The 14242-nt window shown below is 37.0% G+C and overlaps 1 protein-coding gene across 27 annotated transcripts in view; it reads right to left on the reverse strand.

Moving 5' to 3' along the window:
* Positions 1–14242, reverse strand: part of Nrxn1 (neurexin 1) — a 1070033-nt gene that overhangs the window by 597578 nt on the left and 458213 nt on the right. For 18 of the 27 annotated variants that reach the window (XM_029531581.1, XM_029531578.1, XM_029531577.1 and 15 more), the window contains 3 exons: positions 8423–8806; positions 2718–2921; positions 223–249 (listed from right to left, as the gene is read on the reverse strand). In XM_029531581.1, coding sequence (XP_029387441.1) covers positions 223–249; positions 2718–2921; positions 8423–8806 — 615 coding nt within the window. The remainder of the gene's footprint in view (positions 1–222; positions 250–2717; positions 2922–8422; positions 8807–14242) is intronic. The other 9 variants (XM_029531580.1, XM_029531595.1, XM_029531593.1 and 6 more) reach the window with 1 other exon arrangement.

Raw genomic sequence — 14242 nt, forward strand, 5'->3', positions numbered from 1 at the left:
CTTCAAAATGTATACCATTTCGTTCCCAAACAGGAGGAGGAACTTTAGTGGGAGAGCCTTTGACTGGTTTAAACATAAAATGAATGTTTACATCCCAGATGATGGACTGCTTCATCGTGAGGTGTATAAATGTATTTCTCGTACTCCTTCTTTCTCTTTTCCTTGACTAGCTTACATTGTAATGGAGGAAGAAGAGTTTAAAAATTTTGAATAGGCACTTACTGGAATTACAGTTAATCCTGATACAATCTAGATGGGGAAGAATAGATGAAAAATGAATATTTATCCTTCAAGGTAATAGCTGCAGACATCCAATAAAATTACAGTCCACCCTTCTGGGGACAGACACATGCAAATTTGGCCACTCCATATCATTATTCTTTATGTACTTCTAGCACCCAGATTTATTGTTATGAAATTGTACCATTGAAAACAAGAGAACGTTTAAAAATATGGCCAATTCAAACAGAGCTACATGGTGACAAATCTAAGTAACGTAAGAAGTAGTTAACTGTCAAAGATGCTTGGCTTAGACTGGTTGCAACATTCTCCCCATCTGTGAAAGAACAGACTGTTACCTTCACCAAAAGTTAAATGTGCTCCGTCACAATGGGGTACAGTGCAAGCTCAGCTAGGCTCAGACATCTTGGACTTCCAAAATCTAACATCCCACAAAGGCTCACAGAATTCTTTAAAACTGTAGCAATCAAATAGAGAAAAAAAAAATAAAATTATTCTTTTCTTATTCTAGTATGTTTCTATATTTCTCCTTTGATTTTGATTTTTCTGGGACACTAAATGTTTACAACCAGATATTGGTGGGTTCCACACCTTGTATTCACAGAAGGAGAAAAGAAAAAACTGCATGGACCCTTAGAAAGTACAGTGGCTGTAGAGCAGCCATCCCCTGAGGCACCCAGGCCTGTGCCTCCCTAGGAGCTACCAATGCTGTCTTTATGCATTGTGTGGCAAGGTCACACTACATTCCTTATCTTTCCTTTTGTATGCTTGTTTCACATGAAAGCAGATTTAAAAACAGAATTTCTGGTGTGACTAACACAGAGATTATTTTTAATGAACTATATGGAATGTTTTATGGAGAGATATATGCATCTTGGGGTTTATTATTATTATTATTAATGCCTTTGGGGAGCATGAAAAATATAAACCTAGATTCTGTGTCCATATAGCTAAGTTTGTCATGTGTCGTCAACCGCATCAGAAAAGTGGTTGCAAACAGCCAAGGACCAGCAGCTACACAACTCCTTCTACAGAATGCTTTGCTGGTGAGGATCTCTCTAAATGTTTTCATTTTGAACAACACAACAAGCCTCTTGGTGCAATTAAGCCACTTATTCAATTTTCTTGTAGTAACCCTAATGGTCACTAGAGGGAACTCTAACAGAACAATAAACAGTAATGTGCATAATAATAAACTTAGTTCAACTTGTATTAATTGAACGTAATTAAATGCTAGAAAGAATTTCTTTTCTATTTTCTAAGCTATTACTGTACGCATCACAATTTGAAAATGTAGGATTGTAATGAAAGTCACGGGTTGTTCTGTTAACATCTTTCTAAAAATAAATCTACATGGTTTCAAAATTTGGTTTTCTTCCTCTCCTGATTCATGTGTGTATGCGTGTGTGTGTTTGTGTATTTAATACTGTCACGAAGTACAGTAAAACCTCATTCATTTTCACTTATTTGAATTTAATGATAAATATAAAATTTATTGGACAGAATATTGAATCTTCTCTTGGTATGAAGATGTTATTGGTGGAGGGTACCTGTGAATAAAGAAGATTTTGAAAGGTCAAGCTCAGGTATAAAAATAAATTCAAGGATTCAGAAGCAGTTAATGGCAGAACTTGCAGAAAACAGGGATCTCTTTATGGAGGGGCCTTTAATCTTCATTGGGTGAAGTAAACGTCTAAGCCCATCCCTTCTCAAGCTTCCACAGCTTATAGTAATTTGAGGTTTTTAATTAAATAAAAAATTTTAAATGCTCAATTATTAAAATTGAACAGTTTAGTGTTTTCTTTGATTTTTTTTCGCTCCATAAATCATCCAGATCTGTGAGGTGTTACTGTAGCAACCTGTTGATAGCGCCTCTAATCAGGAAAGCATTGTCGGTCTGTAAAGGAGCCTGTGTTCTGATTGTTCTCGTGGCTGTTTGCTGAGGGCCGCAGACTTTGGGCATTGAAGGGTTGTGGATTGCTGAGCGACAGCAAGATATCCCACACATTACTTAAGAACAGAAGAGATGGAGGACCACAAAGATGACTATAAAAGGAGAAGCCCATGGAGGAAGTAGGAGCAAATATGAATTGGATATTCCATGTGCATGTTATCTTATCTAACACATTTGGACATTTGTTTTTGCAAAGGTGTCATCTATGACCCATTAAAACATAAGAAAATATACAGGAGAAAAATTCAGCTTGAGGCATCTTAAAACCTCATAATTCAAAGTTTCAAATTTCATCTCACTGATAGGGCGTCCCCGAAGCCTTGTTGGTAGGAACCACAAAACACTAAATTATGAGTATTGAAAAAAAATTTAAAAGAACATAACATAAAAAAAGTGATGCCCACCAAAGCATTACTCAATTGTTTTAACTTCCCATAGCAAACAGGCTAGTTGATAAATGTTTGCAGGCAAAACTGAACAAAAAGTGAGAAGTGTTAACTGAATTGCGGAAGGCATGTTTTACCTAGATTGACCGTGAGTTTCACACGTCCTGCATCTAGCTCCAGTCGAAGGGTGTCTGCAGAGTCTCTAGAAGTGGTCGCCATCAGAATACCATATGCACGCTGGGATCTGAACCGTAAGGACACGTCCTCAGCCTCAGTGTGCATCACCACCGGGAGCTGAATTTTCATGAACATACTCCCGTCATAGCTCAAAACCGTTGCCTCTATGGAAGGAAATGGATACAGTTCAGTGTGCATTAGTGTAATGCACACTCACTTGGGAAAGAGGGGGCTGCTGAGTTTTCTTTTCAGGACATCAATGGTAAAATCATCTCATCTGATTCAGAAATGAGTTTCTTGTTTTGTCATGGCAAGGGACATTCTAGCAAAGACTCCCTCATTTGGTAAGTATATACTAACAATCAGAAAGCCCCTCTACCTATTGCATATGCTATAGCACTGACCATATGGGGCTATAAATGTTTTATGAGTATAAATTCCCTTGTAAAAAGCATGGGCATGTTTTCAATAGCTACAGAGTAAGCCTGATTGCAAAAACTGCAATGATGTATGTATGCATGGACAGTGAGAGCTCTAACTATCCTACAAGATTAGTTAGTCTTGGGGCAATGATTCATTCAGCATGGGCAAAAATTGAAGAGGATGTTACTGGAAGATATCTAAGGCCAGGACTGTCTGGAAAATCCCTGGGAACAAAAGCTACTGTCAATATTTTTTGTTCACATAGTCTACTCTAAAATTGAAATATTACTAAAATGTAGAAATCATCCTATCAAAGCTAATATTCTAAAGAAGGAAATAAAAATCAACAACATAAAAAAGTCAACAACATATCATCCAATAAGCAATGAGATTTCTACTGTGTTATTGTGTTTAATGAGAAAAGCTTTTAAGATACCTTAAACCATAATCTCATATTCTCTTCTTTGCAAGTAAGAAATAATTTAAAACAACATCTATAAGAACAAACCTGGTGTCCTAAATACTGTATTACCACAAAAGCATCTGTAACTTTGTACATGAAATATGGGTGTGGCCAGAAGTAGGATTTGGATTTGTGTGGGTATGTTTCTAAATTAAGGTACGTAGAAACCACAACACTATACTAAAGACATGAAGGAATCAGTAGCAAAACTGCTTCTTCCAGAGTGCTTAAGAAATAGCACCCCTCAGTGCTCGATACCATACGATGGTGAGACACTGAGAAACGAGTCTGAGTCATGTTGCTTTCTTCTTGTTTCTGGTAATTCACAATGCCATTGAATAAAAGAATGAAAATACCTAGGATGAAAATAAAGTAAGAGAGACTTCATTACCTCCATTATTTACATAGCACAGCCATTGGCTTTACCCCCACACAGCACAGCTTTATGGCTGTGACTACTCATTGTCATGGTTCTTTTCTGGTTTGGATTTCAAAGATTTTATATCAGAAAATCATGGCAGTCAGAAGCTTTTCTAAGAGACTTATCATTTGTTTCTATTCAAGGCTTGAATGGGTAACTTGAATCTCTAAGTATTACACATTGTTTCCAAGACTCCCAGCCTTGAGCAGGCTAAAGAGACCTTGAGTGCTTGCCACAATGGGTTTTATGACCTTGTTGAAGCCACATTGCCACATTTGCAATTTCCTACAGTAGCTTTGAGGAATAGAATGTCTGCTGAGCTTGCTTTCCAACATAATCCAGCTAAAACAAAGGATGGGTCTGCAGGCTCTCCCTATATAAACACAGTGCTAAATACTAAACTTTGAGCCTTGATCAGAACCTCTGTCTTGGCTTCATCCTTCTCTCTCACCCCATCCTTTTTTTCAGTTCCAGTCTCCCTTTCAGTTAAACCAGTTATCCATGGCCGATGGATGGCTACAACCTATAAATGTTAGGTCCTTTCAGAAGTCTGGATTTTGGTGAGCAATTCTTCTGAATAATATGGCTCCCTCCTCAGCTTAAACTATTACCTCTCTTGTTTTCAACTGTAACTCCTTTGTTTGGATGGTGTCATTTGCAACTGCTCTTAGGAAAATGCTCTGAGGAAGCAGGTCAGTCACTCACCACTCAGGCACCATGGAGCAACTGAGCCAGACACAGAGAGACCCCATAAATGTTTCTTGGATTAGCAAGTGCTATCTACACTGAAAACACCTGAAAAACCATTTTGGCATGTGGATACAAAGCTTGTATAAACACTTCCCAGAGCAATAAAACATTTATTACGTCTACTTACAGAACAAGCAAGTTTTGTACTGCCTGACAAAAAAATTCAATGTTTTTATTTATCTTGTTATACCTGCTGTTATTTATAGATCTAATAGCTGAAAACATAAAATACAATCTTAAAATATATTGTTTTATTTTCTGCTATCAAAATTTCAATTAAATAAGAAGCTTCTCCATGGAACAATGTTGTAAAAGACAGAAGTCAATGTAGATCACCAGGAAGTAGCTTCCTAAGAAACAATTAAAGCATGACTATGAGGTCACAGTGAGCTCTGAAGTGATATTTGATACTTATTTTTTCCTTTTCTAACCTTTGGTCAATTATGCAAACCAACCAATTATTCAATAAAAATAATAAATCCATTATAGATTGCCTTGTTATTTTGCTATCATATAGGTAAAAGGACTAAATTATTATTAGTTTATTTGTCTTAATTAACGTGCGTAACTACTATATTATATAAGAATATTTGAAATAATTTCATTTTTCTTTATAAATAGCTCAATTTGAACACTAAGTCGAGAACACATCTTTTTAGAAATATATAGTCAACAATTAGTTATAAATATATTTTGAAGTACAATTCTGAGTAAGCAAAAAAAAAAAAAAAAAAAAAAAAAAAAAAAAAAAAAAGCTCATTAGCCTTTTCTGTTCCCCAAAAAGCTTCAGGAATAGCATAATAGTAAAGTAATAGAAGTTGAGTGCCCAGTATGCCATTTCAAATATGTCTCAATGTGAAGATAACTTGTTGTTAAATGACAACTGAAAGCATAAATGATTCCTCATAATTAGAGTTGATGTTTAATTAGGCAAGAAACGGAAAATAGACAAGGTTGGAGTCTAGAACTTCCAAATAAATGTGAGACAACATTCTGACATTTGAAGGTTATGCTATTCGGCAGCATCTTTTAACATTTGCAAAAAGTATTTTATCATTTTGAACATCAAAAGAGAGTCCTTCAGAAGGATAATTCCAAGACATTTCTTCCCAGCAGGGAAGAAAAAGTTTCAACTTTGTCTTCCCTATCTCCTTCTCCCTGTCATTAGATTTGATAAATTTGCTTTCCGCAGTATTCCTGGTTTCAGCCTAAAGTGTACACCTGTGCTGAGTTTTGCTGAAAGGCAGTCACATATTGTGATCAACGATGAAAATCAGACAGGGAGCCAAATTATATTGCTCTGAAATCTGTCCCTCCATCTGTTAGAATGTTAACAAACAAGTATGAAGTGGACCTCTGGTGGCACCAATGCTCTTATTTCACATTATCTCTGAGAATAATTTTTATGTGGTCTAACCTTCAAAACTCATTGCATAAAAAAACACATAAAGAAAATGCAATAATTAATATCTATGCAAGACATCATTTCTGCATTGGCATTTCCTAAAGAATCAATATGTATAGAAAAATACCGTCTTCCTCTGTAAGTCACAGATATTTTTTGATGTATTTTTCTTTGCTTTCATAATGTGGAATTAAGCATAACTGCAGTATCATTCTATGATGTGTCATACATAGACTGAGCCACATTAACTATTTATTTTTAACATTAAAACAGAAACTTAATAACTATGATTTTATTTCATGAATTAACAGTCAACTTTCATGATTAACAACCTAGTTTGGCATGAGTGTATCTGGAGAGAACACAGGGTTAAATATTTCCTCTGGAATTTGAAACTCAAAGGTCCAGGGATGATCTTGTGTTTGCTGAACTAGGGCACAGCAGAGAACTGGGCAGAAGCCACATTATTCTGTGGTATTGAGCCTGGCAACCATCGTATATCACTCTTGCTCTCAGGATATGCACAGTCATATGGATAAAACATCAGTCTAGAAGAGAATTATCTTCTTGCAATATGTTGTTTTAGTCCAGAACAAGAACAATATGATACTACTATTTTATTCTCAAGAAATGACTACCTTAGAGACAAAGAGATCTACAGGAATGTCTAGCTAACCATAAATCAAAAATGTATGTTAAATCCTAGTGATGATGCTTGCTATTACACGTTTATTTGAGATCTAGATATGATTTCCATCTCTACCTCTAATTACTGCAGGATATAAATATTCCCTTTCTTCTCTTCTGACTCAGAAAGCTCTAACATTTCTATTTTCATTTTGCCATAAGTAGTAGCAGAATATTGCCACAGGGTGGTACACCATGCATATTTAACTGGCTGCTTTTGCAATTTATTTGGCAGTAGAGTTACACACTTTCTCTAGCTGCACTTAACCAAGAAGCATCAGGATAACTGGCATGCTTTTGAGTGATTAAAATTGAAACCAAATTTTAACTCACAGACGTCTGCTAATCTAACATTGTGCCTAACTGTATTTTACTGTGTGAGCTATGTCATTTGTTCCTCTCTCTTGGCAGTTTTCCACAACAAAATAAACAAACTAATTAGTAAGGAGAAGGCAAAGAGGAATTTATAAAAAGTATACTCATACAAGCTAAAGGATGACGAATCAGCTAGTCTCCAATGTTAATTCACAGGAATTGCAGTAGCCCCATAAGGGGAATGATTATGTTTACATGTTGTGAAGCAATCTATTGACCTGTCTAATTTTATTTCTGACCTAATAGTGATAGTATTTTGGTATATAGATTAATGTATAATTATGTTATTTTTGTTAGTGTTAGTGTTGACAGTCATGCTGACAAGCCAATGTATTTCTTTAAGATTAAAACAACAACAACAAAAACAAACAAACAAACAAACAAACAAAAAACCAAAATCACTGAATCACTGTTTATAAATGCCTACCTTGTCCTTTTAAACTTTTAGGCCAAATTAGAACTATTTTAAGGTTGAAGAAAACCAAGTGACTGTGCATGGCTTCAGGAGAAGTGCATGGTAATGGTTAGGTTGATTACCTCAGGGACAGATGCTATTTGTACCATGAGAGGATGATGGAGTAACTCATAGATACTTTTTCCATATTGATTTTTAGTTTTATTGTAGAAAATAAGTGACAATGAGTGTAGTCACTAAACCATTTATCTAAAGTCATAGGTTGATTGATGGATATGCTTGCTAGCCTCTGTTCTTTGTTGAGTGGGGTCTTTATAGACTAGCTGTTGACATAATCCTCATGCTGTTTTCAACACTCATCCCTCTCCTGGCAAAAAGAGAGGATGAGAAAATCAGGTACCTTTATATTTTTCTGAGGGGTTTGACTATACATTGTCTGCAGAGGAAAAAATTTAGACATGTAAGTACAACCGTGGTCAGTTAAAAACCAGACAAAAGAAGCATCCATTGTGAGTCAGACATCTCAGGCACACTTTCAGAGCAGTGGATACACGTAACCAAGCCACTGGAAAAGAATTAAAGGTGCCTCAGTCATTTGTGTCCGGTTTTGGGATGTGGACTACAGGTTACTTCACTAGAAGTTGCTATGTTTCTTTTCAGGCTTGAGATAGAAATTTAGTAAACGTTTCTTGCAGGGGACTAGTTGCTAGAATTTGGAAAGCCTACCTCTTTCACAGGACCTGCCGAGATAGCCTGTTCCAGAGCAATCACAGACGTATCTGTTCCAGCCATCTCTGCACATGCCATTGTTTTTGCAAGGATTGCTAAGGCACGGTTTTGCTGTCTCTTTTGAGCAGGATGGCTTTACTCCAGCAGTACTCTGAATTTCCGCCATCTGCCGGATGTCTTTGCTCTGGCCATCAATGAATAGATCCCGGATGCAGCCCACATAGCCATAGTTGAGCAGAGCAGTCCACACCTCGGTAGGAAAGACCAGGCCAGCCTTATTTTCTGGCAAGCCACCTAGGTACAACTCATCATCTAGGTCCAGGATCTCACTCTCACCGGGAGCTGTGTAGGGAGTGCGTAGTGTGTTGACAGAAATGGTACCTGTTACAAAGACAAGAGAATATGAAGTTACTTAGGCATGCAATGGGCTCTGGTTCTCTCCTTTCCCTCTCTTCAGTAGTGTCTTAAGACACAGTTCTATTTTTATACTTTTTTATTATTTTAAATTAAAATATAATTACATCATTTCCCCTTTCTCTTTCCTCCCTCAAAACCGAACTATAAACTTCTTGCCCTGTTTCAAAATCATGGTTTTTTAAAAAGTTTAATTATTGTTACATACAGACATGCATAGTCATTTCTTATTCTTTTTTATTTCAATGTTTAATACTTCCAAGTAAAATAAAGTCATCTATGGGATTATATAACTTTAGAAATAAACAAATTACAATTAATGTGGTCCTATTTGATTCCATAAAAACCACAGTATATACACAACTAATAGTGGTATCAACTTTAAACAATAAAGAAGTGGACATTTTCTATAATGAAATAAGACTCTATGTGCCAAGTTCTTGCTTTTAGATTTAATATTCAGTACATATGTATATATATATATAATTATATATATAAAATTATATATATATATATAATTTTTGTGTATGTGAGTATTTGTATTAATTTGTGAGCCAAGGAAAGATCATTTATTCTTTAACTGATTTGATTATTCTGCTTGATTGAAATATTTCCAAAGTCCAAATGAAACTTTTTATGGTGCATAACTCTACAGATTCATTTCTACACTTTGGGCTTCCTTATAGATATGCATATGTAATAGAAGTCTGTCCTGTGTGTTTAAGAAAACACATCAGAGTCTGGATTTTATCAAACAATAACAGGAATGTTCAGCATTACACTTCGTGAAAGGTTCAAGAAAAATCACTTGCTTCTTTTTAAACCAAATCACTTCTCAAAATCAATAGTTTCCTTTTCCTCACAAGCTGAAAAAAAAAGTCTACTGATTTATAATTATCCATGATTCCAAGGCTCAAGTGTTAAATGAACAGTTATTCATTCATATGGAAATAATTGAGAATTATAGAAAAATATGGACTCATTAAAAATGACTGAAAGCACATTTCTGATAAAAACTTAAACATGTCAACTATAAAAATTATAAAAATTATAAAAACTATAAAAATTCCTACTAGTAACTTATCATCCAGAAAATATTTTTACCTCTATGATGCAAATTATATTCACAAAACACTGCAAGAAGAACTCATTACTCCTACATTTGTAGTTTGGGTTTAAATTATAATGAGAGGTGGGGTGGCGGGAGACAGAGACACAGAGAGAAAGAAGCAGAGACAGACAGAGACAGACAGGGGGTAAGAAAATAGTTAATAGCAGTGCATTTCTTTGGAGCCCTCAAAGCTCAGGGAGAAAATGCAAGTACAATCATATAGTACATTTCCTTCCAAAGAAACCCAAAGACCAGGGCTTTTCCCTAGTGAAAACATACATTTACTTAAGAATAGGAGGCTGATGGTTCCCACTCTCTGCCCAGGAATATTTTAAATCCTGGCAGCAGGAACCATCTTGAACTGAGCTACATAAAGGGATTGTCTTTCTGAGGAAGAAGGGCATGGGAGACACTAAAAGAAACTGCCCTGTTATCCAAATCATTATGGGGACATTTGTCTCTCTAGACTTTCACAGAAAGCAATGGAAAAACTCCCAGTGGAGAAACATAGACATTGCTATTTTGGTCTTGCCAGGAAAGGTGAATGGTGGGGAATTTTGATAGAGGCTGTTTAAAAAGAGAAAAATCCTAATTTATATTCTTCTCATTTGTGGCAATGTTTAGAAGAAAATTCTCAGAAGCACATTAGACCTATAAAATATTTTAAGATATAATAAAAGAAATTATAGAAAATGAAATACATAATGATCACTACATTCACTTTATAAAAGAATTGTTTTGTAACCAGTATTGTCCAAAATACCTAAGCAGCAAGTGCGTAGATGGGCCCTATGCTCTATTGCAGTTAATGTGAGTTATAAGCTGAAGAAAGTATATCTTGAGAACAAGGCAAAAAGGCAGACATAGAAAGCAACAGACTAGAGGAAGGGCAAATTCAAGGAGTCTTCCTGGAAACAGAATTTGATAAAAATTATATATGTGTAACTGAGAGGAACTATTTGAGAAACACAACCTAAAAAACCAAAAATACAACACTATGAGGAAGATGGGATACTTTTCTTTAAATAGCTTTTGCCCAAATTTCCCTTTTATTTATAGAACAAGCTTAATTCAGCTCAGGAAGATTAAAAAGCAACTGGCAAAACCTAATTGCTTTTAATCAGACTATTATAGTTCACAAATAAGGAGAATTCTCAGACATTTCTCAAACACAGGAATTTATTTGCTTGAGCAATGTTATACTCTCTGTTGCCTCCATATTATATCTAAAATACTCACTAGATCTGGAGTATGTGGTGTGTGTGTGTGTGTGTGTGTGAGAAAGAGAGAGAGAGAGAGAGAGAGACAGAGACAGAGACAGAGACAGAGACAGAGAGAGAGACAGAGAGGGATAGAGAGACAGCAACAGAGAAAAAGACAAAGACGGTGAATCCCTATGTAATTGCTTATGTGTGATACGAATGTAGTGTGTGTGTGTGTGTGTGTGTGTGTGTGTGTGTGTGTGTTGTGTATGCATATGTGTATAGGTATCTGTGTCTGTGCATGTATATGGGGGCCAGAGCAGGACATTAAGGCACTCCTCTACAATGTTCCACCTTGTTCCTTTGTATCATGGTCTCTCACTGATGTTAGAGCTAGTTATTTTCAGTTTGGCTGGTAGCCAGAAAGCCTCAGTCTCAGACCCACCCACATCTCTGGGTAAAGGAGTACAAGGGGCCACATTAATGTTGTTATATTAGTGCTCAGATCAAAACTGTATCTTGTGGTATAATGGAGCCTCTTTTAGGTATATGCCCAAGAGGTCTTGGGAAATAGCTATTCCCTGTTTTTTTGAGGAACCATCAAATTTATTTCCAAAGTTATACAAGTTTGCACTCTCACCAGGAATGGAAGAATGTTCCCTTGCTTCACATCCTCGCTAGCATATGTTATCACATGAGTTTTTTATATTAGCCATTCTGAAGGGTGTAAGATTGAATCTCAGAGTCATTTTGATTTGCATTGACTAGTGACTAAATATATTGACCATGCCTTTATGTGCTTCTAGGCCATTCGAGGCTCCTCTGTTGAGAATTCTCTGTTTAACTCCATACCCCACTTTTTTTTTTCATACCCCACTTTTTAATTTGGTTATTTGGTTTGCTGGTGTATAATTTCTTGAGTTCTTTTTATATTTTGAACATTGGAGTTCTGTGGGATATAAGGTTGGTGAAGATTTTTTTCCCCATTGGATACTTGCTCAACTACATTCACAGCATCTTTATTCGCAATAGGCAGAAAAGTGGAAACAACCCAGATGTCCCTCAACCAAAGAAAAGCTAAAGAAAATGTGAGACATTTATACAAAGGAATTATATAAAATTGACTATTAAAAACAAAGACATCATGAAATTTTCAGGCAAATGTATTGAACTTGAGAATATCAACTTGAGTGAGGTAACCCAGACCCAGAAACACAAGCATAGAATGTACTCACTTATAAGTGGACATTGGCTGTACAGTACAAGATAATCATGCTACAATCAATAGACCCAAGGAAACTAAGTAATAAGGAGGGCACAAGGGAGGATACTTGAATCTCACTCAGAAGGGGAAATAAAGTAGACATTGGAGAGGAGGGGAGGGAGGGAACTGGATGGGAGAGGGGGTGAAAAGGGGAACTAGGGTAGGCTAAAGTATGGGGAGAAAAGGAGTGGGAATAGACTGGGAGAGAGAAAGGAAATTGGTAAGGGGGCATTGCTGGGTATAGCTAGGGACCTGGGCTGAGGGAAGCTCTGGGAATGTATGGGGTTTACCCTAGCTGAGGGTAGTGAGACAGAAATGGCCACTGCTTGTAGCCACGCAGGACTTCCAGTGGAAGGAGAGACATCAACCCACCCACAAACCCTTCAACTCAAAATGTGTCCTTCATACAAGGTATGAAGGGATAAGGATGCAGCAGTGATTAAAGGAATAGCTGGTTAATAACTGGCCCAATGTGATACCCATCCCATGGGAGAGAGCTAATCTCTGACATTATTAATGATACTCGGCTGTACTTGCAGATAAGGACCTAACATAACTGTCGCGTGACAGGCTTCATCCTGCAGCTGATGGAAACAGACTTCGCTGAAGTTCAGGAAGTCTTAAGGAATTGGAGATAGGATTGAGGGAGCCAAAGGTTCAAGTACACCATGAGAAGAACTAGAGGGTCAACTAACTTGGGCTCACGGGAGCACACAGAGACTAAAACACCAACCAAAAAGACTGCAGGGGCTAGTCCTAGAACCCCTACACATTTGTCACAGATGTGTAGCTTGGCCTTCATGTGGGTCCCCTAACAACTGAAGTGGTGGCTATCCCTAACTCTGTTGCCTGCCACTGGACCCCTTTCCAATACCTAGACTGCCTGGTTGGGCTTCAGTGGGAAAGGATGCATTTAATTTTGTTGGGACTTTATGTCCCAAGGTAGGGTGGTAAGTGGGGAGGCCTCCATTTCTCTGAAGAAAGAGGGATGGGTAATAGAGAGAAATCTGTGAGAGTGGGACTGGAAGGCAGTAGGGAGGGCTGTGGTTAGGATGTAAAGTGAATAAGAAATCAATCAATGAAAAAATAGACAAAACAAACAAACAAACAAAAAAACAAGCCTCAGTCCCCATGCTTGCACAACAAATTCTCTTAAGTTCTAAGCTCCTCCACCCCAGCATCCCATGTCTATACTCTGAGAGACAAAGCTTGTGCTAAGTATTTCACACAATCATAGATGTCTGACTTAACAGTGAAAATGAAGGAACTAAATCTCTCAGTTGTCTTTTATGGAGTTTGAGGGACTGCTTTGGACAAAATATTATATACAGTTATGTTCTGGTGTGTGGCTGTTGACATGTCCCAGGTAAGGTGCGCCACACAACTTCTCACAAGTACTCTAATACTACAACAGTTCTTTAAATTATATTTTATCTAAATATAAATATCGTACACTTATACAATGCATTTTGATGATGTCCAGCCCCCACCCCCACTTCCCTAGTGCCTCCTACTTGGTCTCCATTGTTCCCATTTTATTCTCACATTTATAACTCCTAGAGTTCAGTAAGTGTTGCCTGTATGTATGCAGGTGTAGGGACATCCACAGGGACATGGTAATCAACCTACCAGTGACCACACTCCACTCTTTCTCCTTCCATAGCCATCAACAGCTCCTCCACAAAGTGTGGGCCTCAAGTCCCCATCTCCATAAAGTAAGCTTTTGCTGATCGCAATCATAGTTAAGTCATAGTTTTCATGTATATCAGTGGGAACATATGTGCCTGAGTATATTCAATTCACATGAGCACACACATGTTCTCTCT

This window comes from Mus pahari, chromosome 18 (genome assembly GCF_900095145.1).
Source record: "Mus pahari chromosome 18, PAHARI_EIJ_v1.1, whole genome shotgun sequence".
In the NCBI taxonomy this organism is placed as follows: Eukaryota; Metazoa; Chordata; class Mammalia; order Rodentia; family Muridae; genus Mus; species Mus pahari.